Source organism: Helicoverpa armigera, chromosome 19 (assembly GCF_030705265.1).
Source record: "Helicoverpa armigera isolate CAAS_96S chromosome 19, ASM3070526v1, whole genome shotgun sequence".
Lineage (NCBI taxonomy): Eukaryota > Metazoa > Arthropoda > Insecta > Lepidoptera > Noctuidae > Helicoverpa > Helicoverpa armigera.
The window spans coordinates 11,053,291-11,075,945 of record NC_087138.1 but is presented as its reverse complement, the minus strand read 5'-3'; the positions used below and the strand labels follow the sequence as shown (position 1 = coordinate 11,075,945).

The following is a 22,655-nucleotide window of genomic DNA, read 5'->3' as shown; positions in this document are numbered from 1 at the left end:
AACTAGTGTGTAAGGGTGTGACTCACTCGGCGTCGAGCGGCAGCGCCAGCACGGGCTGCAGCAGCAGCGCGTGGTCGGCGGAGGGGTTGCGCGCGCGCACGAGCAGCGGTGCCGCGCCGCCCACCGCCGCCAGCCCCGCGTCCGCGCGCGCCGCCGCCAGGCGCGCCAGTGCGGCGCCGCCACGCCGCGCCGCCACGCCCACCGCGCGCGACGTGTGCACCAGCAGCGACACGTTGCGCGGCGCCGCGGCCGCGTACAGCGCGCGGCGCGCCGCCAGCAGCGCGGCGTCGGGCTTGAGCGCGGGGCGCGCGAGCGCGGCGCGGCGCAGCCAGGCGGCGCCGTCGCCGCGCGCCACGTCCAGCCCCGTGTAGCAGTGCGGCGCGCACAGCCGCTCCGCCGCGTACAGCACCGTGCCCACCGCGTGCCGCCCCGCCCACACCTCCGCCTCCGCGCCCGCCCTGACACCCACACCACGCATACATTACTACCACTCCTATGACTTGGACTGACATCGTCGACATCGTCTGATGATGAGGAGTAGGTACTATAAATATGTAATAACAACATTTCTTTGTCGTGTTATGCTAATGACATTCCATGACTGATGATTCCAAAACAATAAAAAATACAGTAAGTTTGTTTTTATTCAAGATTTTTACTTTATTTTCTACCTGCGTATTTTTCCTTGTAATGTACACATCATCATCCTCCGAGCCTTTTCCCAACTATGTTGGGGTCGGCTTCCAGTCTAACCGGATTCAGCTGAGTACCAGTGCTTTACAAGAAGCGACTGCCTATCTGACCTCCTCAACCCAGTTACCCGGGAAACCCGAAACCCTTTGGTTAGACTGGTGTCAGACTTACTAACTTCTGACTATCCGTAACGACTGTCAAGGATGTTCAATGACAGTCAGGACTTACAGTTTAACGTGCCATCCGAAACACAGCCAATAGTGTCTAAGATATACTTAGAAAGTACATACAAACTTAGAAAAGTTGCATTGGTACTTGCCTGACCTGGGATCGAACCCGCGCCCTCATACTTGAGAGGTCGGTTCTTTACTCACTAGGCCACCACTACTTTTTTTTTCAGTAATTTAAAAGTTAAAAAATTCCCTAACGACAATATCCAAGGGCGCATGGCGATAAAATGTACAATTTCAAGGACAACATGTTCACGAAACAAAGAGAACCTAAATAAAACCAAAACTGAGAAATGTGTAAACTTACTCATAAGAGAGCGCAGGGTCGGTGGGCGGCAGCGCCACGCCGGTGACGCGCATGCGCTGCGCCATGCTGCAGTCCAGCACGAGCGGCGCCCGCGCCCACACGTAGGGCGCCACGCGCGGCAGCGCCAGCGGCAGCGCGGCCACGCGGCCCGGCGCCGCCTCCAGCGCCAGCGCCGCGCGAGACCGCGCCGCCCGCGCCCTCCGCGCGCAGCGCCAGCGCCCCGCGCAGCGCGCCCGCCCGCGCCGGCGCCACCACCGTCAGCAGCGCGCCCAGCGCCCCGCGCGCCGCCACGCAGCGCTGCAACACACGAGCGTCACACTCCGCGCGACCACTCCGCGCCACACACACCCCGCACGCTCGCTACTCACGCAGGCGTGTCCGGGCGGCGGCGCGCGCAGGGGCCCGCACGGCGCCAGCGCCAGCGAGGCGCCGGGCAGGTCGAGCGCCACGTCGGTGATGCAGAGCGGCGCGGGCGCGGGGTTGCGCACGGTGGCCGCCACGCGCCGGGTGGACGACGTGCCCACCAGCCCCAGCCGCAGCTCGCCGTCCTCTGAGTTCGGCCAATCCCATTCCTGAAGCGAAACATTCTCGTTATTTATCAATAAATCCTACTTCCTATCCTACTTATATTATAAATGTGAAAGTTTGTAAGAATGTATGGATGTATGTTTCTTATTCAATCACGCAAAAATGGCTGGACCGATTTGATTGAAATTTGGTATGTAGATAAGTAATACTCTGGATCAACATATAGGCTACTTCTTATCAACACACCACGCGGGCGAAGCCGCTGGCGGAAGCTAGTAATTAATAATAATAAGCATTCCTCTTTATTTTATTATTATAGCCGATGACAAATATTCCCATGGGAAACTATCTTTGGTCAGCAGTGTGGGATGTGAGACTCACAATTTGCAGTTGTCCAGAGTAGACGTACAGCGGCACCTCGTAGTCAGTGACGTTAGAGCGCAGCGACACGTGCGCGCTGAGCTGCGCCGCGGGCGCCAGGCCCCCGCGCAGCCGCACCCGCGCCACCACGCCGCCCGCGCCCGGCGCCAGCGCCAGCGGCGTCAGCGACGTCAGCTCCACCAGCTCGGCGCCCTCGCTGAGCGCCGCGCCCGTCACCAGCACCGGCGCCGGGAAGTCGTTGTGCACGCGCAGCTCCAGCGTCTCCGCGCGCGCCGCCGTCACGAAGCTGCGGACACAGGCGCGTGAGGAGCAGCCGCGGGCGGCGCCGGCGACCAGGCGCGGTACTCACTGCAGCGCGGGCGGGTCCAGGCGCAGCGTGCCGGGCAGCAGGCGCACGCTGTAGGGCAGCGCGGCGCGGCCCAGGCGCAGCCAGCCCGCGCACCACGCGCCCGCCGCGCCCGCGCCGCCCGCCGCCGCCGCGCCCCACAGCGCCGCGTCTGCACAGCGGGAGAGCGTTAGAGCGGGCCGGGCGCCAGCGCGCACACTCGGCGGCGACACTCACAGTCGAAGGTGAGGTGCGCGGCGCGGGCCAGCGCCTGGTGCGGCTCCAGCGAGGCGCGCAGCAGCGTCACGCGCACGCCGTCGGCCGCCGCGCCTGCAACGCGCACACGTCAGCGAGCGCACACACACCGGTGTACGCACACGAGGCAGTGAGGAACGAGAGTCACCGTTTCCGTTAGCCATCCCCTTGTCGCTCTGTCCGTTGTGCGTGGGCGCGCGGTCGGCGGGCGGCGGCGGCGGCGCGGGCGGCGCGGGCCCGCAGCGCGGCGCCCACACGCCGCCCGCCAGCGGCGCCGGCGTGCCCGCACTGTTGCCGGCCTCGATGTCGAACTGCAACACGCACGGGTGTCAGGCAGCGGCCGCGCGGCCGGCAGCGGGCGCGGCGGCGGCGGTACGTACCACGTCGGGCGGGTCGAGCGAGCCGCGCGTGCGCAGACGCAGCTGCAGCGGGCTGAGGTGCTCGCCGGGCGGCACGGAGCGCGCCGTGACGCACACCAGCAGGCCGCCGCCCGTCATGTTGCCCTTGATGCGCACGTAGGCCGTGAGCGGCGCGGCGGCGGCGCCGGGCGCCAGGCGCAGGCGCACGAGCGGCCGCGAGCTGCGCGCCGGCACGGCCCACAGCTCGCGCGGGGCCCGCGCGCCGCCGCCCGGCAGCTCCAGCCCCAGCCACGCGCCCGACGAGTACACCTCGCTCACCTGCACACTCACACCTCATCACCACGCCGCACCAACATCACACGAAAAGAGCGCCGCCTCATATTATATGGATAAAACATCAATTCTATACAATGTAATGTTCTTGCCTAACTGTTCTTCGATGTGAGTCATAGACGGCGGTACCAGGTGGAAGAATTATCCGGTACAAATGAGGCACCATAGGTATAATGAATACGGAAACAGAGGCTCGCTCTCACTTGTATGGTGTGGTCGGTGGGGTTGTGCAGCGTGAGCAGCGGCTCGACGCTGGCGTTGAGCGGCACGCGCACGCCCAGCAGCGGCCACACGCCCCACTGGCTGGCCACGCCCTCCGCCGACACCGGGTACTTGTGCACGCCCAGCGACGTGTGGATGTAGATGTGCGCCGACACCGGGCCCTCGCGCCGCCCCAGGTACACCACCGTGAACGACGTGTTGGCTTGCGGCGGCAGCGTCTGCACGCACAATAACTCACCTCACTATTTTATAACAGTACTAGCTTTTGCCCGCGACTTCGTTCGCGTGGCATAGTGACTTACGGCAGATTTTTGTTTTGACCAATAGATGGCGCTGTATGTCCGGTTTTTTTTTTGTTTTCTTTAATAAAAACTATCCTATGTCCTTTCTCAAGTTCCAAAATATGTCTGTATCAAATTTCACACAAATCGGTTCAGTAGTTTAGGCGTGAAGAAAAGACAAACAGACAGAGTTACTTTCGCATTTATAATATTAGTTTGGATTAAACCTACATTGAAAACAAATGCAGTCTCATCAAGGTATCATTTTCAATGGCAATGGAAGCTTGCACATGGTCCTCCTAGGCATAAGATAACATAATATAGCCACATAGGCAAGATAACGTAGCCGGTGCCGATAGTGTTGTAGTCGGCGACGAGGCTAAATATAAACAAGCATGGCATGCATCTGTTTGCGTCGGAGAAAGCGCGCGCCAGCGGGAGATACGCGCGTCGCGTCACACTGTAAACAACGCGCCTCGTAACGTACTCGCTACTCGCTGATAATGATAACATCTTATGTAAAATGTGTAACATTGATTATCTTGACATCCGCCTGAGCGTCGAGCGCACTCACACTCTGGACCACCACACACAACTTCTTTAATCGTTTTTCGGTTATCAAACAAACTATCATCATGGAAAAATATTTTTTTGTTTAAATAATATACTTCTACGTCGCTTTAGAAATCGGTGTCTAGAGGATACTGCTAAGAATTGAGATGCCTTACTTTTCGGGAAATAGATTAAAAATAAAACCAATATAAAATGATTTTGGGAGGTATTTCACGTTGCCAATAGTCGCAGGAACACTGGTGACTTTATCAGATAGGAGACGTGAGATGTGCAGCTGCTTCAAATGTGAAGCATACTCAGTGTGCTCGAAACTTTCCAAAGTTCCGACTCCTTTCAGATTTATGGAAAAAAAATGAGTGTTTTTCAACAATAACTACGAAACGTATGACGACAATGTCCGTCCATGTATTACAGTGTGTAAATAAAGTAGCACTTAACATGGATACGTAAAATGTTCTCGGCGCGGGTGAAGTAAACAAATGCCGCTCGAATGTTTGCTTCATTTTACTTATAGAGGTAGTGTGACTCACTGCCAATAAACGGTTTCTACCATTGCTTGGTTTCAGAACTATAAACAAAATGGAAGCGTTCACATCTGTGGTTCCACTGGTTCTACTGCAACGTAAACTTTGGAGCTGGCTTCTCTCGACCGACTCACTGTTGAGGGTTTTGCCTACACAATTATCGAGCGCCTGCACTGACTGAGCCTGCTCAGTACCTAGCAGTACAGAGGCATTCAGCGGTGTGTAACCCGGTGACCTTAAGCCCGGCGGCGCTCGGAGCTTCGCGTCCTACGTGATGTATGTCAGATAACAAACCACAATGTCGGCGTTCTATTTCATTATGCGATGCTTCCATACTATTTATATAAGTAACAGTGTCACAATTACTTAACTTACCTACTTATTTCTTTTATTTCAATGACTTTGACTTTGTCTCAATTAAATGTGCGTTCACACAGAAAGTCCGGAAAACGGGACGTTTGTATGTATAAATTTGCACATACATATTGAATTCATCTAGTTGCTAGGTTTTACCCTTTTGTGGGCCTGAGAAAAAATGGGCTCATGCATATGACAAAAGCAAAGAAAAAGAAGGGCCTGACTGATCGGTGGATATTGGATCTAGGATACAGTCGTGTCCATGCCTCACGGTCGTACATCATACTCCAATGTCGAATAAAGCCGTAGCAGGTGATGATGACTGTTCTGTTCGGGTAATTTCAGTTTTCTCCGACATATATATTGTACAGCTTACATGTCCAGTGTCGTTCAGTATGTATCCCACATACTACTACGTCGCGAGTGCCTCCTTATACTAGACTAGAGGATTGGCGACAACTCCGCTACAGTACTTACAAGTTTGCGACTCGGGATGTGATGAAATAGGAGGTGTTGTACCTTAGAGTCGAAGAAGGAGGCGTGGAAGTCCGGCGTGGTGCCGGCGACGGAGGCGAGGTGCATGGTGGTGTTGGCGGTGTTGGTGAGCGTGACGGTGAGCGCGTGCGCGGCCGCCAGCGCCGCGCGCCCGAAGTGCAGCGCGGGCGGCGACAGCTGCAGCGCGCCCGCCGCCACCGCGCCCGGCCCGCCCCATTCCTGCGCGCAACAACCACTCTTATCATCTAAACGAAACTCTATTCCAGACAATTGTTTATGAACTACGTATTTAATTGTCAGTCATTCCGTACAGCACAAGTAAAAACATTATACAGAACTATACGCGTGTTCTGCTTTACATCTAGCAACTGACCTCTCTTGCAATATCCTATAAACTACAGAGAGAAAACAACAGATTCCAATACTGTTTAATTGATTGAAATAATTCCATAGGGTGGTGATGAATAGGTAGTAGGTACTAGTTTGTTTGATTTAAACATCATCATTATCATCTGCACTAATCCCAGACCTATTTGGGAAACTCTCAAGTAAAATCTTCTGAATATTTAGATACTTTTGCACAGCAAAGTATCTTCACTTTTGTTTTAAGCTGAGGATTTTTGGAACTAAGCTGACAGTGAAAGGTTTTGGTATTCCAACATAATATTCAAATGGAACACAATAATGATCATTTTCCTCGGCCAGGAATTCAGTAAACATGTGTTGTGTCATGTACCCATTGTCCTGTTGTTGATAGTGGGAGGAAAACAAATAGTTTCATGTCATCCACAACATTTATATGTAAAATAATGTCATACATTATCAACTGAGCTATCTACTGCTGATTCAGGAGACATTAATAAGACTACTTAAAGTTATTTTAGCCTGCAACAAAACGGCATGTCCCAGGACGCTACTCATATATTGGAAATCACTTTCTACTGTATGGTGGTTACATTAATAGTAAAAAAAATGTATGACAGCTAATTGGTGTGTAGCACCCACAGGTGGTGCCTCACAAACAACCCAGTCACACAGAGGAAGTGGTACACAAACAATACTTACCACAAACAACTGATAATATCTTGCTAATGTTAAGGACTTTCATTTGTTATAATGAACGCAAATGGTGAAATACTATGCATGTTTTAGACATTAACAAGCTTGTGTAGGAAAACAACATGAGATGTTGTGATTCTTTCAAAATAAAGTGTGTTTGTCTTTGTGTGTGTACTACAATACATAAACAAAATGTTTTTGGTAAATGTGTAAACTTTTAGGCATGCTAAACAGGAAATTGAATTGGAGACTGATTTGAACAGATTGAATTGAACAGGAGATAGAATTTCAAAGCAGCTAGTGGTCCAGTCACAGAGCACAGAAGGTAAGTTGTGATCCTGTAATGTATATCACTAGTACTGTTGTCACAACCAAAGTCCAGCTTCAGACCCATGTGAGGTGCCTGCTACATTGACCATATGCAATACTTGTGTCGGATTCTGTCTAATAACCAAAGTACATAGGTGCTTCAGAGTCTAAAGTGTAATGAACAGCGTAGCTTACCTGAAATGTAATTCCCTCTATGAGGGAATCATGTACTGTGACACCTGAAAAGATAAATGTACATTAAATAAAGTAGATGTACTGAATTTGTAACATTCCACCAATACCAGGTCGCATCTGATTAAATAGGTACTCTACTTGAGTTCTTAAGTGGGGGTAGTTTTGGGGTGCACAATGACATCACGCCGCGTGCCTCACACGTGCACCCCGCGCTCTTGCCGGCTCCCACATCTCTCAACTTATTAAAATACCATACACAAAGTTAAAGAAAAACGACAAACATGCAAGCACACCTCGTCCCCGATCTAAAATAACATCGCACTGCACACTACCGCCTCACGACGAACCTGCCAATTTATTGTTGCTATTCCTTCACACATTTATTTAAGTTCCCTTCGACCATACCACAAGCGAATTAGGACGAATTTGAAGGAAAATAACTACATAGTTATATTTAGTATTGTATTAAAATTAAAATCGATTTTACCATGGCTCTTTCCCTGAGCTGACAGCTTAGTATTCAGTGTAATATCCAATAACGTCAATACAAACACATAACACCACACTATTTTACGATACATTTTAGTGCAACTTGCACTGTTTATTCACATTTCTCAAACACAATTCGATATTTTTATCACATCAGTCAACTCACGAGACGTGCGTTCGCGAAATCGTGAATGACAACAGATAAAATAGAAATCGTAGAAGCCATTACTACCTACCACAGAATATAAAGAAAATGTAACACAGATAATTGATAAGAAATCTCTCTTATAAATTAATAATTATTTTATGTAATGGAGAATAGACGTGAAATGTCCTGTTACATTTAATACTCATTTCAAAATGGGCAAGACCAGTGTAAAAAGTCCCAAACGTGACTGTGAGGTGTTAGATAACATAATAACATCCACATAGACATAACATCTGACGGATGAAGTTGGCCGAGGTTAAGCGGATACGAGGACTCTAGCTTACTTCGCCTCACAATATTCCTTCATCGTTGTAGGCTCGCAACTTCGCTTCGCAATCTCACCGAGAGCTTGCGAAGTTGCGAGTTGTTTGGAAGATACTTTTGGTTGCGTTTGCGTAGAGAGGTAGAGAGCATGTAGAGAGTCGGTTAGTGTCTGTCAGTTCTATCACTGTCAGCGTCAGGTCAGTGAATGTCACGTCGACTGGTTCGTTTACCAATACACCTGCTGATACGACTGCGTGCGACTGTACGACATAGGAAAACCAAAAATAAACAGCATATTTTCTTTAAATAACGATCAGTGTTACTTCAAGTTTATCTCCTGTGTGAGATCGTCCGCCGTCAAGATCTCGTCTTTACAAGAATTACTTTTGAGCCTGATGGATGGCAATGGTAAATCTAACAATATCTTGATCACATTGTCGGCCTATTGAAACTGCTTATTGTAGTCTTCCGTTAATCCTCAATGAGCGCACCTTACCGGTCTTTGGGAGCCCGCATCCTTCCACCGCTTGCACTGGTCGCCGTTCTTAAATATTGGGTCCAAAGACTGCAGCATTTTTACTAATAAATTTATTTTATTTATTTATTTAGTACACTATGGAGAACTTACAGCTAAACAAAAACTAAACAATGAAAGGAGACATAGTCGACAGAGAGCTAAATAATATACTAAAGGATTGTTTATTGCATGTTGTATTGTGTATGCGAGCAAATTATATATTCTTATAACATAAATACTGTCTGTCGGGTTTGAGTATTTTTGAATGGCCTACGCAAATGTTCTGCAGATCTGGTATTGTCGTGTGACATGTCGTTGAGCTCCCTAAGACATACTTACATGACGACTGATGCATGCGTGCCGTCTGTTGGGACTGGTCAGCTCCAGCCTGATTTGGCTCTCTCCTCAAAAGACCATTCCAGACCGCGTACATGGTGACACTCACACATAATATTATTTGATTTATAACATGTTTGGACTTTAAAAGAGAGTATGACCCTTGAGTTTGTTTCGGTGTTTCTTCTCAGGGATCAGTCAGTTAGGAAATGCCGACCTCAGCGTTCTTAAAATGATGTGTAAAAGTGATTTAATGTCCAACGATTTCATTTCATTTCATGTATATTTACAGAACTAGTATTTTACAATTATATTTACAAAAATAAAAAAGGGGGAAAAATTAAAACTAAGTATCAAAATATTCATCTGCACCGCTGTCAGCGGGGATCGTGCCCAAAAGGCTGGCTGCATTGCCACGCTGGATGGCAATGCATAGCATATCCTTTGGCCGAAGCATAGGCCAGCCTTTTGGTCATGAGTGGTCTCCACTAATTGCTTGGATATTTCGCGATAAAGTCTGTGGGCACTCGGGCCCCATGGTCCCAAGGTTTCAACCCCAAATGGCTAAAACATGTAATTGCCAGTGGGATTTACATATTTGCGCCGTTTGAGATTTTCCGCGGCTGCAGCAGCTGCACCGTGGTAAGGTGCAAGGGTGTTGACGCAGGTTGTGTCCCACACCAATGACCTTCCTATCTTCCAAGGCATTATAGACATCCCGCCTGGTCTCTTGCTATCGTCGCGTGCTAAGCTTTTGGGTTCTAAAACGGCTGGTACTCCAGCGGTGACAAAAGCACGACGGATAATGTCATTTATGCTGGAGTGACGTGCCATGCGACCAGCCCTTTTGCTGCAGGCTGCAGGAAAGACCATGGTGCCCAAGGCAGTCCACAGATTCGCCGCGCTGGCTGCGATGCGGAGCCTCAGTGGGAGTGCCAAGGCGTAGGCACATAGCGAGCCGGAACGTTGTGTCACCCAGCATAATTCCAACGCTGGGTGAAGGCAGTGCGTGAAGCCATAGACCTGACTCCCACTCTCCCACAGCCAGCAGGCGCTCAGCAGTATTGACAGATGTTTCACTTCGTTTATTTCTCGTCAATCTATAGAGCAGCCCGTCCCACGGTCTCAGGGAAGCCGGGTTGTCAGGGAATACTGTATTTGGGCAAGCCATTTTCCGGGCGTTCATACCATCAGTCAGATACGGCTCCTCAGAATCGACCAGTGAATAGGATAGGAATGCCGGTAGACTGGAAATTTTGCGGACGCCGAGGCCACTGAATCTGATCGGAAGGGTTAAAGCCACGCTCGGTCGTCCAAAGCCAAATTAAAAGAGGTGCAAGAAAGAGTAATACGGATTTAGACAGAATTTGGTCAATTCTGTCTAAATCCATAAAGATGTGGCTGCTTCCATAAAGGAGAGGATGTATATAAATTTTGAGCCAAAACAACAGTATTTTACGTAATGATGATGTAATGGATTGTAAATAACTTATGTAGTCTTATTGCAATATTGTTATATGTAGCCAATGCTAGCACTATCTAGCTATAGCTATTTTTTGTTGGTGCAGAAAGCGATGGCAGTGATAGTGGGTCTGAGGAGCTACCAACTCAAAACCGTGACGATCACGGCGAAGCGGACGATCCTGACGAGGACGGCAGCGAGGCTTCGCCGGTGCACATGCAGGCGACGCTCCGACAAGTCTACTACGACAGTGAAGCAGAGTCCGTTGATGTAGAGGCCATTGAAGTAGAGGAGCCCTACGATATATCTATAGCCGCTTCACACTCGGTCAGTAGTCACCACTATTACTGTGATGTCACACTTATCTCATCTTTTTATGTACTCCATATATATTCTGCCTCGTGTAGGTACTACCCAGACTATCCATATATATATAGATAATATCTAACATACTGCCTTACATACTTACTACTAATATTATAAATGCGAAAGTCCGTTTATTTGCTACGCTTTCAAAAAAAAACTACTTAACTATATAATCATTATGAAACTTTGTACACATATTCTTGGTGTTACTAGAACGAACATAGGATTCTTTTTATCAACACACTACGTGGGCAAAGCAGGGGCGAAGCTAGTCTTTATATAATTCCTTATAGACTTTCTCAAGTACTCCCGTGAGTATTACTTCACCTAATATATACCATTTTTTGTGTTTGAATAGTATTGTTGTGAAGTAGCATGTGTTACGTTGCGCAGTACCTGGGCGCGGGGCTGGAGCAGGCGCGCGGGCGGCGCGTGCTGGAGGCGGGCTGGCGCGGCCGCGTGCCCGTGGCGGCGCACCACGGCGTGGTGTTCCCGGGCGAGGTGGTGCCCATGCTGCTGCCGCACGCCGCCGACGCCGCGCTCATCGTGGACGCCATCAACACGCACAAGCTGTTCGGCCTGCTCTGTCCCAGGTCACGAGCATCACGAGCACCACGCACGTCACGCTGCCCTAACTATATTTTACTGTTCAAATATTGCCTATCTAATTCCGTTCGGGGAGAGAGGCGTGGCTAATGACCGCTTATCGCGTGCAGTGAGACCGGCGACAAGCTGTCGGGCTACGGCGTGCTGTGCGAGGTGATGATGTTCGGCATCGAGCACATGCTGGCGCAGCCCACGTCGGTGACGTTCAAGGCGCGCGCCATCCACCGCTTCGTGCTGGAGCGCGGGCCGCGGGCGGCGCTGGCGTACCGCCGCATGCGCGCGGCCGAGCTGCGCGTGCTGCCCGAGCTGGCGGCGCGGGACGGGCTGCGCGCGGCGCGGCTGGCGTCGCTGGACGCGCTGCGCTCGCCGCTGCCCCTGTAGGTCGCCGTGCGGTACCCGGGCCGCTGCCCGCCGGCCCCGCCTGCCCCCGCCTCACTGTGCGTGTTGCAGCGCGCCGGGGCAGCGCCGCCTGCGCGCGCTGGACGCCGCCGCCACGCCGTGGCCGCTCTTCGTGCACGACATCCTGGACTTCGAGCGCATGCGTCGCTTCATCTGCGACTACTTCGACACCATGTCGTTGGGTGAGTGCAACCAGCTCGTACATTAGCCGAGCCTTGGTGTCAGTTGTGACGATGATATGTAAGCGAGTGTGGTGCGCAGGGGACCGGCTGCCGGAGGAGCCGGTGTCGCTGTCGTTCTGGGTGGCGAGCAACCTGCCGCTGTCGCTGGCGGACCGGCTGGCGCTGTTCGCCGTCGACAACGCGCTGCTGCGCCTGCACATGGAGTGCCACTTCATCAGCCGGGTCAATGTACGCGACCGTGGAACATGTTCTATGAATTGGGTTTGTGACATGTTCTTCATGTTGGCTCTTTGGATTTCAGAAAAGCGTGTTGTGCTGCTCGTCGTGCATGACGCAGATCGCGCGCAGAGAACATTTATTTGCCATGTCCAGCGAGGGAGTGCACTCCAATTATACTAATCTAGGTGAGCAAAAGTATCCTGACTAGGCATTTTTTTACCTCTTAGAGACACGGGAATTCTGGAGTTCTAAAGTTTTTAAACGTTCTTGTTTTAATATTAGGCATGACAGTATATATGTATATTAATCATGTTCGGCAGGCGGCTACATGCACGACCTGCTGACAGTCCGCGAGGTGAGCAACGTGCGAGCAGCCGGCCCCAGCAGCGAGGAGTACTCGTGGTTCCCGGGCTACTCCTGGACAGTCGCGCACTGCCGCCTCTGCGCCGCGCACGTCGGCTGGCGGTGAGTACACGCGGCGCTACAGTCGCGCACTGCCGCCTCTGCGCCGCGCACGTCGGCTGGCGGTGAGTACACGCGCGTAGTGACGTGTGTGTGTGTGGCAGGTTCGACGCGACCAAGGGACGCCTGCGGCCGCTCACCTTCTACGGCATCTGCCGCAACTACGTCACGCCGCACACAGACGACAGCGCGCAACATCTGTGAACCACATCGTGTTCAGCAGAGGTCAAAACAAACGAGTTTACCATCGGAAGGAGCTGCCGACTGATGTCATCACCTTTACCCTCCACATCTGAAATTATGCAATTAGCATTCTGCATATTCGTGCTGGAGTCTACAAAGTCACTTGTTCTTTGTGTCTTCAGAGTACAATTTCTTTATATTAACGATGACGTAATTCGGCCAGTTGATGACCGGCCTTGTGCTACAGTGAGGGTAGTGGTGGGCCGCTGTCGGACTGTCCCCGCCACCCTTGCTTGTTCCTCCTACGTCATACATGTAACAGTGTACCTAGTACACACTAGGATTTATATTAGCAGTTTAATTTCAAACTGTCATGCTAATCATTGTAAAGTCTTCATGAAATCTGTACCTATAATTAGTACCTTAATCATTTTTTATATTGACTGTCAAATAAGATCTAAATATGAAATGATGATTGGGAATAAATCATCATAAGTTATGTAAATAAAAGTCATATTTCTAGATAAACTTTCGTTACCTTCTTAATAGTAAGTAAATAAAGTATTTTATGCAGTGCATTGTTGTCTTTGTCTGTATCGACCTACCTTCACCGAGCGCTTAGCTGTCTGCCTGTTGGGCCGACTTCTGACGGATCAGTGCACAACTGACACCTACCTGATGTCCTCCCAGACGTGTCCGTCGACGGCGACCCCCTGTCAACTCCCGGCATTCTGTCTTCGCTCATGGGCCCGGCGGTGACTTGCGAAGCCGAATTTGTCTTTAAAAACTCGGTCACATGAAGCACAGTAGAGCTCTCCGTTTGCATTAAAGTTTAATTATACGACAGTTTGTTTAGCACTAATTTTACGGGCCAAGCGTTTATCAAGGTCTTTAAGACGGTGGGACTCGAAGTAGTAGGCCTACACAACTGAAGTCTACAAATAAATATGTATTAAAGTTTTTGTAGATACTGAAAATGAAACTTGAAACTCGTAGTAATTCGCTCGGATCGCATAATCTCATGTTCCATCAGGGTGCTACGATATGAAACTGAAAATGGATAAAAACAATAAATAATACGTATATCTTTATTTGTAATATAAATAGAATAGATTGAATAATAATATTTATCTTAAATCTACAGAACTATCTACTCCTCAGGAGCAGTATTGGAAAATTTTCAGTAACTAAATAATCGTCATCGAATATAACCGCGATGTTGAGTTCGAACTCTGAAATAAAACATAAGAAAACGTTTTCATCATCTGCTAGTAACTACGTACACAAAAAATAACACTATCATTGATACCCGATTATGTGCATTTGATTTACAAATGCACTCCAGACCTACTGGACCGATTTGAAAAATCTTGCTGAGTTTGATAGAAGGCCCTCTGTAGGTTTAGCCGGGTGAGCGGAGGAGTTCCGAAGGGCCGCGGGTGAAATCGCTAGAGGAGTGCATATTTGACACGTTTTTGGTGCATGGTTGTATGCATGTTGTCATTTAGATGTGTGATGTATCGCGCAGCATACCTATCTTGAAGTTGACGGTGGTGGTGGTGGGGCAGGTGAAGAGCCGCGGCAGCACCATGTGCAGCGGCACGTCGCGCGCGCGGCACACGTCGCCCTCGCCCACCTGGATGTTCTGGATCTCCGTCGCTGAGTACACAACACACTCCCGTCACTTTCCTCTACCTACTACATCTGTATACTGCATGGACAATATACGAGTGCCGTACAGCCTGACAAACTACGGCAAGCACTTATCAATTTAAAGTAAATGATCTTGAAAGCTAGAATTACAAGTCCGCATTTGGTACATATAAACAATGTTGCAATACTTATAGTTAAATGAATGTAATGTGACGAGCTTATGCACTGACCGTCCTTGGAGTACCCCTCCGTACAGCCGCAGGTCTCCACGCGCACCAGCTGCAGCTCGATGGAGCGGATGGGCACCGAGCACTCGTCCACGCGGATCTGTCGTAACACACAACTCTTCTATAATATTCATTATGTTTTGACATTACATACTAATCAATTATGTCAACCATTAGTTATCAGAGGATCTAGGCATTAACAAAGGTGATGAAAATTCACACGTGTAAATTCAGGTACTTAAATAAGGAGGTACATATAATATTTAAGAAGTTCATCAGATTATGTAAGAGAGAGTAAAGTAGATAGAGGTAGTACTGTGGATAGTACACATATAAGGCAGGATGAAAGGATTGGGAGTAACTACATAAAAAGAAGTGTGATGTATTTAACAAATACAATGAGTTGTGGCGTTGTGGACATGTCAAGTACGGTAAATCCGCCGCAGTCATTTACGATCACTCATTAAATTATTAATACTTGTTTTAGTCTCATGAGGAAAATCAGCCCTATCACGAAACAAGATAGTGTATGTTTGAGTGCTTCGCAATACCTTCCCAGTGAGCGGCTTGTCGAGCGCGCAGACGGTGGAGTCGATCTCGGCGTATATCTGGAAGTGCGGCATGGCGGCGCGGCTGCCGGCGCCGGCCGCGCGGATGCTGGCGGGCGTGATCTCGCAGCGCACCGGCTTCACCGGGCCCGCCTCCTGCTGCGCACACGCGTTGCACGTACATACGACTTCATCACAACCACCCAACAACAAATGATGCAACTCTTACCTGTCTGTACTGTACAAAGAACTGACAACTGGTATTGACAGGCTTATTGAGGAATGATCTCTTCATGCTACACTTGAGAGTGTACATGATATTAACAAACACTCCATGATAGGTTTCCAATAGGCCAGGGTATCCCGGGGAGACTGCCTGCCGGGCTCGGAGGGGCATCTCAAAGGGTATCTCGGTGATACCCACAGGGATCTTGCCCGGGGGAGCCAGTTCAATGCATGTGTTTATTAAGTTTATTGGCTGTAAAATGTAAATTCTTTTATTTATTCATTTATAGTACATTACTTATACTTGTAATTTTCAAGATTCACCAACCTTGATACTGTTTGAGAATGCCTCGAAGATGCCAACATTCTTAGTACTGAGCTGCAGGTTGACGGAGCCCTCCATGGTGAGGGAGAGTCCTTCGTGTCTGACATCAGAGTTGCTCTCCACCACCACTACTCCCGCAATTATTTCCTGGAATGGTATAACTTATTCTATTGCATCACATGCATGCTGTGCTACTATCAATATACATGCTTTATGTTTTCTTTTTATGTTATTTATTGTAACACTGATGAATTTGCAATTGATTTATTTTACTTTTATTTTTATATCCAGTTGAATGAAGTAATACTCTCAAGAGCTCAAAGCTTGTAGTAGTGAGTAGTCAATGTACTGATGCTAAATCTTAGAGCATGACTTAATGCTGCCTGATACTTTTCACTGCACAAGTTCAGTTATACCTAGCACGAACAGAAGCAGTAACCGCTCCTCAGGTGGCCATTAAAGGATCTATTTACATATCAGACAGATATACGATACAATTCGTAAGTAAGATGAGCATTTAATTTAACAAAATTTCTAACTTACGCCCTCATGATACACTTTGCTGGCTCTTTTAAGCACAATTGCGGTTGAAATGGCAGACATTGCAATTTTCTCCTAAATTTAATACAGAGTTTATTTTGTTATACTTAAGTGTCTCAAGTGGTCTCAAGATAAGAGACGGACTATAAATAAACATCAGTTTATAAAAGTATAGAATTCCGATAATGTATTGTACACAACACAAGTACACAAACTGACAAACATTCATTATTTTTTTTAAGGAACAGATGGTAGTAACAGTGACACTCCTGACACTTAAGTGAAGTGTCAGAACATCTTGTTAGCTGCCCGCTGAACATTTCCTTGTACAAGGATCTTCTTGAAATATTAGAAGAAAAGAGGAAAGGTTGGGATTGCAGAAAGATAAAAAGCAAAAAAATAAAATTTTGTTATTATTGTCGAGTTTCTGTCCCTATGTATTTTTTACGTTTGCAATAATCACATTGACTGTCAAAGTGCGTGTTTTCCTGCTGAGCGAAGTTGTGTAGTACAGTAAACGTCATTTATGTTTTAGGTCTTTAAGATTGTATTCGATTTAGTGATCTATCGCAATGAATTAAAGTATAAAATACTTATAGACCTATCGTTCCATAATTTCAAACTTCAGTGCAGATGTGTACACCGCAGAAACTTGTTTTCGTTTCACTGACATGCGCAGCGGGAAAATAAAGTCAAATCAAATGGAATCAGTTGAAAAGTATGTCCGCTAGTGGCGGTCGGCTGCGAGACGTCTGTTTTAACTAATTTACGATTTTTATTTATATTGTTACGTTTCTAAATATTTAATCGTGTTGTTCAGTTTTTAATAATATTGTGTGTTGGTTTATCGGCTGTACAGTTATTGTTTTTTACGAAATCTACTGGAACAGGTGATGCCGATAAGGGTTCCCCGAATGGATCGATATCGGTGACTGCGAGCTTGGACGAAAAATTACGCCAAGAAAGGGGTTGTTCCAAGATGGAGAAGTCGGCTCGGCCACGGACGGCTCTCAACGAGTGCGTGAAGGTGGTGGTGCGATGTCGCCCGCTCTCGGAGAGAGAGAAGAACGAGGGCTTCGAGGAGGTGAGGCAGCACTTGATATTGTTTATGTCGCCAGGCTGCGCGGGATAGGTGCGTCGTATGCTCTCGGCGGCTCTACCGCCCCACTGTGTTCTCATTGACTGTAATGTCTCAAATAATGCAGGCACGCGATGCTGTTTTTAATAACAATAGGCGCGAGCTGGGTTCCTCAACATCGACGTCTGTTTACCAATAGTGGTTTAGGTTCACGTATCAACTTGTATTGCTTGTAATTGAAGAAAGGGGACAGGCGTGAATCAGGTGCGTGGGCCCGCATTCCTTGCAAAATGTACGCCTATGCAAACATAGACATTGTACTAAATACGACAGCTAAAATTCGTTATACAATGGAGCTCAATAATAAATGAAGTAGCACCTACTTCAAACATCAGATGATTGCAGTGGATACTCAGTTATTGCTTGTCTTGACTCACTCCTTATTGCCTTCTACCTTCACAGACAAATAAATAAAATATGTAAATGTGACTGACAGCTGATAACAGATATTTTCTTAAAAGATTGTTTTATAAGCAGACACCTATTATGTGGCCTACAAACAATTATTTACTGCATTGTAAGCACTGTATTGTTGTTAGTGCAAGTTTGTTTGTCATGCTGTTTATTTAATTTATAGTTATCAAAAATATAAGATTCAATAATATTTTTTAAACATTATTCTTAAAGTAGAGATACCTATCTATCAAATAGAACATTCATGTAGATGGAAGGCTATGAAGAAGACCTGTCCCAGCAGTGAGTGGGACAATATAGGCTAAATGAAATAAATAGATAAAGTGACTGTGACGAGGCAGTACTGGACATCAACATTTGTGGTGTCACCTACAATAATACTTACAAGTGTTTGGCCGACACTTCATCGAACAAAATGACTCTGCATCAACATAGAAGCACTTCTTTCACTTGAAGTGTTGGATAAGCTCAGCTCTGATTCACAGTACACGATGCAGTGTGAATCATGCGTGCTAGATAATCAATGTTGATTGTAAACAATGAACTAAATAGGAAGACAGCGCTTATCTGTAATGCCGTTTGAGTCAGCTGTTTATAGGAGCGAGTTACTAACAAATAGATTTTATTTTGCAGCTAAAATAAAATTCCCTATATGTATTTAACAAAATACTAAGACATTATGAGGAAATACTGGGAATTAAATTGACTAATGTGATTGATTCCTTATTGAAGGAAACATGCATGCTACAAAATTCTTGGTATAATATAAAACATGAAAAGTTTCAAGAATCTGTGCCAAAACCACAGCATATAATATATGCTGTGTCATATATTATACTTATATTTTTAGCCATCTAATTAATTACTATTGGTACTCAAGATTCCTGTTTACAAAAAGATAAAGGAAGGCGGGCAAAGCAGCTTCCCACAGCTGCAGAGATGAGTGAGCACATTAGCGTAGTGGTTATGCTGCGCCGGCGCAGACAGGTTCACTAAGTAGGTTTAATTACGTAGTCGTGGTCGCGGTGTCGCGAACAAAGCGCTCGTCCCGCTAACTGCACGCGCCATCATTGTATGAGACAGCAATTATCGCACTGATCGTCCTCATGCAAGAGATTTGCGACTATAATTAACTGCATAAATCTTTGAGAATACTTCCGACCTCAGGTTGTTTACTTGCCTTACTTAGTAGTAATTAACATGCGTGTGATTTTCTATGCACTCCATGGTAATGACCAAGCGCTCTCTGGCGCCTTATACATACATATGCAGCATGATAATTACGAGGAGAATCAACAGAAATGCTAATGAAACGGAAATGCCGACTGTCAGTTGAACATCTTTAGCAGTCGTTACGGGTAGTCAGGAGCCAGAAAGTTTGACAACCAGTTTTACCAAGGGGTATCATGTTGCCCTGGTTGATTAACTAGCTGTGGAAGTCAGATAGGCAGTCGTACCGTGTGGCACCTAGTACTCAGCTGCATACGGTTAGACTGGAAGCCGACCCCAACATGGTTGGGAAAAGGCTGAGCAGATGATCGACGATCCCGAAGTTGTGGTTCTTTACATATTGCTTGTTAATCCCTTTCATTAGCAATTAGCAGGTTTTGTAGTTGATATAAGTTGATAGACATTGTTGAAAAGCACGTAAAAGCAGGCATACCGAGACGAGTTGTCCTGCGCGCATGTACCTACATGAGCGGTAATGTCCATACGCAGCCGCGCCATATTGGGAGCTCGTCAGCTGGCGCGCTGCACAGAAGGCCGCGGACACTCGCTTATCAAGCATTGTACTTATTTCTCACTCCAGCTTGCAATTGTTGGGTTGCTTTCAATGTTTTACTGAACTACCGATCCATTTTTTGGGGGTTCAGCGTCGATCGTGTGATGTAATTTGCTGGCCGCAAATAGACTATTATGTTTCAGTAAAAAATTACCTAGGTATTAAGGTTTATTTGCACTTGACGTGTCGAAGTCTCAACAAACATAAAACAACCCACGTTCAACACGTTCAGTCGCCAGAATTAAATCTGCCGGTTGTAGGTATATTTTTTTCTATAAATTGTATTGATAGCACTGACAAATTGTCAAACGATTTCGCGGGAAATGAACTAGCGGAATATAAACGAGACAAAAAGTCATGTCTCACGTACTACCAGCTCAAGATTGAAGTTTGGTAGGTAATATATTTTTTGAGTCGATCCTCTTTCAGCATTGTGTATCAGACGGCGAGATGGCGACGCTAGTTTTTGCTGCGGTGAAACCGAACCAGGCGGCTAGCGGTTTCTGTATTGCTGCACTCACAAAACATTTTACTGGCTATTCGGAAACTTAACAGCTTTGAAATCGACCTTGAGGGATACGAGATTAATGATCAATTTGCTGGTTCTTGCGCAATAATTGCCTGCACAATTAGGTGCATTATGTTGCGAAAATGTAATTTGCAAGAGTAGCCGGCGCGTGCCGTACGAGTGCGCTTTGTTGTGTGTAGGGCTGCCATCCGTCCGGGTTTCCCCGGATTTGTCCTCGTTTTGACCCCGTCCGGGGGACGTCCGGGCGGATTTTCTAGAAGCGTCCGGGGAAAACCCGGACACTTTTCATGTAAGAAAGTACCTCAGTTAATTTAAGTATATGTTAATAGTAAATGGATTACAAAATAGGTATTATTTTGTTTAAACAAAATCGTACTCGTTCGGGGGAAAAATGCGTTTTACGCCAAATGTCCGGGTTTTTGTAATGTTTGTCCGGGTTTGGCAAAATTCGAGATGGCAGCCCTAGTTGTGTGCAGCTGCCCTAGACACATTTCATTTCGTAATTTTGGGTCAATTAGACAAATTCAATATATAGTTTGTAAAAGGCGTGATGACAGCGGTAAAAAGTAGTGTTTTTTTGTTTTCTAAAAAACGGACTAATTAGGTACTTCATTCACCGTGCCTATTGTATTCAAGTCGTTATATAAACTTCATAACATTCAGCAAGTAACTATGGGATGTTAACATTCAGAGGTACTTTTACTTTATCTACAACTGTATAAATGCATAGATAAAAATATTTTGCCATAGGTGAATACACGTAAATGACCCCTATACGTGAACACGCCGCTGTAGGCACTGATGTATTGCCGCTAAGTTATGAAATCGCAGATACATTTTCAGCGGGCTGAAAGCGGCCGTCGCCCGTGACACGGCGACGCACGCGCACCTGCCCGTGAAAACTGCCACACTACGTTATTTGCTGTTGCACCTGCGAACTGACATGTACACCACTTAGTTTCTATATGAATTTAGAACCAGCCCCTCACTGAAATAACTTGGCGATTTTTTAGGATATAAGGTGCGAAGTTTATTTTTAGGTAACAGTCAATTATAGCATTTAACATTGCAGCTCTGATCGCTAAACAGTTTAGCTACATTAAGAGCCGGAAGAGAACACTTCAGGCAACATTGACATGGTTCGTTACAATAGCCACTGACTTTGTTCGATTTGTTCTTGAGCAGGAGAACGCTAACCTTCAAGCATTTCAGGGTCTGAGTAACTTCTCTAACAACCTTGAGTACTTGTAGTTTCATTCGTGATTGTCTGATACGTTTACCTAGACCGTGATGTCAAAGTTCATTTTATCTCGTGCAGTTTGTTTCTATAACTAGGCTTTCAGCAACTAGGCAATTCGGCAAGGTTATTAAAGAAATATAAGATTTTCAGCAAACCTTCAAATCCAGCACTTTGATTACATTGAAGTCTCGCCAAGTCCTCGAGGACGTACATATGTAATCGGTGCAACACATTTCAATTCTGCTGTATCTGATTGTGCTGATGATAGACTAATCTTTATGCTCAGTAGTACATTGAAGATATTCTCTAGCATGCGTTTCAAACTGTCCAGGTGAAGAAAGCGCGCGAGCAGACCTGGTACGAGCGGTTGTCCACGAAGACGCCGGCGGACAGTAAAAAGTTTGATGGGCGTTTACAGGTGCGACACGAGCCGGTGGCGAGCACTAACACCCGGGAGCACGCACTAACTCGGACTGGTCGCCTCCCCCATACCATGTAGCCTCCATCACCGTTACCTGCAGCAGTTTTTATAATAGACCAGTTGGTGATTGTGTAGGAATATTCAGTTGTCATTGCTGGTGTCAAACAGTTGCAGTTGACTCCTTTTTAATAATTCATTTATCGTTGTTACAAAATTCAAGTCATAAGATATCCTTGCAAGTAAAAGATGATATAGCACGTGCAGTTAAGAGAAATAATGATAAACAGCGCATTAGTATCACACGTGGTTAACAAGAGGTGGTGGTTTAGTTGACATCGATGCTTATTGATTCGAAGGACTGGGCGATGCCTGATTGGCGTACCTTTCGTCCTTACACATAACACGCGATAGGGAATTTCTAATGGCTCACTAACTGGCGGGGTCAGGACAGGTTTTGGGAAAATCTCACTAAAGCAATCTGATGGTAAATTGT

General features: G+C 47.1%; 4 protein-coding genes across 7 annotated transcripts in view; 2 read left to right on the top strand and 2 right to left on the bottom strand.

The window, feature by feature from the left end:
• Positions 1-317: 317 nt before the first annotated feature.
• Positions 318-8,133, bottom strand: LOC110375109 (transmembrane protein 131). Its single transcript, XM_049841602.2, has 12 exons — positions 7,914-8,133; positions 7,427-7,470; positions 5,888-6,082; positions 3,615-3,851; positions 3,100-3,396; positions 2,868-3,030; positions 2,702-2,794; positions 2,489-2,636; positions 2,140-2,425; positions 1,599-1,802; positions 1,231-1,527; positions 318-458 (listed from the first exon to the last, which is right to left on the bottom strand). The coding sequence occupies exons 1-11, from the start codon at positions 8,005-8,007 to the stop codon at positions 1,231-1,233; spliced, it is 2,058 nt and encodes a 685-aa protein (XP_049697559.2). The 5' UTR covers positions 8,008-8,133; the 3' UTR covers positions 318-458.
• A 280-nt stretch (positions 8,134-8,413) lies between these two features.
• On the top strand, positions 8,414-13,697 carry LOC110375144 (protein cereblon). Of its 2 annotated transcripts, none has more exons than XR_007511135.2 (9): positions 8,414-8,795; positions 10,809-11,029; positions 11,462-11,661; positions 11,785-12,051; positions 12,125-12,255; positions 12,335-12,483; positions 12,557-12,659; positions 12,795-13,001; positions 13,041-13,697. XR_007511135.2 is itself a non-coding variant. In XM_049841603.2 (9 exons), the coding sequence occupies exons 1-9, from the start codon at positions 8,783-8,785 to the stop codon at positions 13,138-13,140; spliced, it is 1,329 nt and encodes a 442-aa protein (XP_049697560.2). In that variant the 5' UTR covers positions 8,425-8,782; the 3' UTR covers positions 13,141-13,697. The 2 variants fall into 2 exon arrangements, 1 of the variants encoding a protein (XP_049697560.2); XM_049841603.2 differs by having other exon boundaries at positions 8,425-8,795; positions 12,795-12,939.
• A 496-nt stretch (positions 13,698-14,193) lies between these two features.
• LOC110375121 (vacuolar protein sorting-associated protein 26C) lies at positions 14,194-16,894 on the bottom strand. 2 transcript variants are annotated; one of them, XM_021333114.3, is made up of 7 exons: positions 16,641-16,894; positions 16,101-16,244; positions 15,777-16,025; positions 15,551-15,703; positions 15,003-15,099; positions 14,653-14,778; positions 14,194-14,351 (listed from the first exon to the last, which is right to left on the bottom strand). In XM_021333114.3, the coding sequence occupies exons 1-7, from the start codon at positions 16,698-16,700 to the stop codon at positions 14,266-14,268; spliced, it is 915 nt and encodes a 304-aa protein (XP_021188789.2). In that variant the 5' UTR covers positions 16,701-16,894; the 3' UTR covers positions 14,194-14,265. The 2 variants fall into 2 exon arrangements, with proteins under 2 accessions (XP_021188789.2, XP_021188788.2); XM_021333113.3 differs by having other exon boundaries at positions 15,551-15,706; positions 16,641-16,892.
• Positions 16,895-17,187: 293 nt separating this feature from the next.
• The window catches only part of LOC110375120 (kinesin-like protein Klp68D), a 37,534-nt gene continuing 32,066 nt past the window's right edge, over positions 17,188-22,655 (top strand). Inside the window, exons 1-2 of one of the 2 annotated variants that reach the window (XM_021333110.3) lie at positions 17,188-17,721; positions 22,073-22,159. In XM_021333110.3, the coding sequence (XP_021188785.3) occupies positions 17,617-17,721; positions 22,073-22,159 (192 nt within the window). In that variant the 5' untranslated portion in view covers positions 17,188-17,616. The remainder of the gene's footprint in view (positions 17,722-22,072; positions 22,160-22,655) is intronic. The other variant, XM_021333111.3, reaches the window with a different exon arrangement.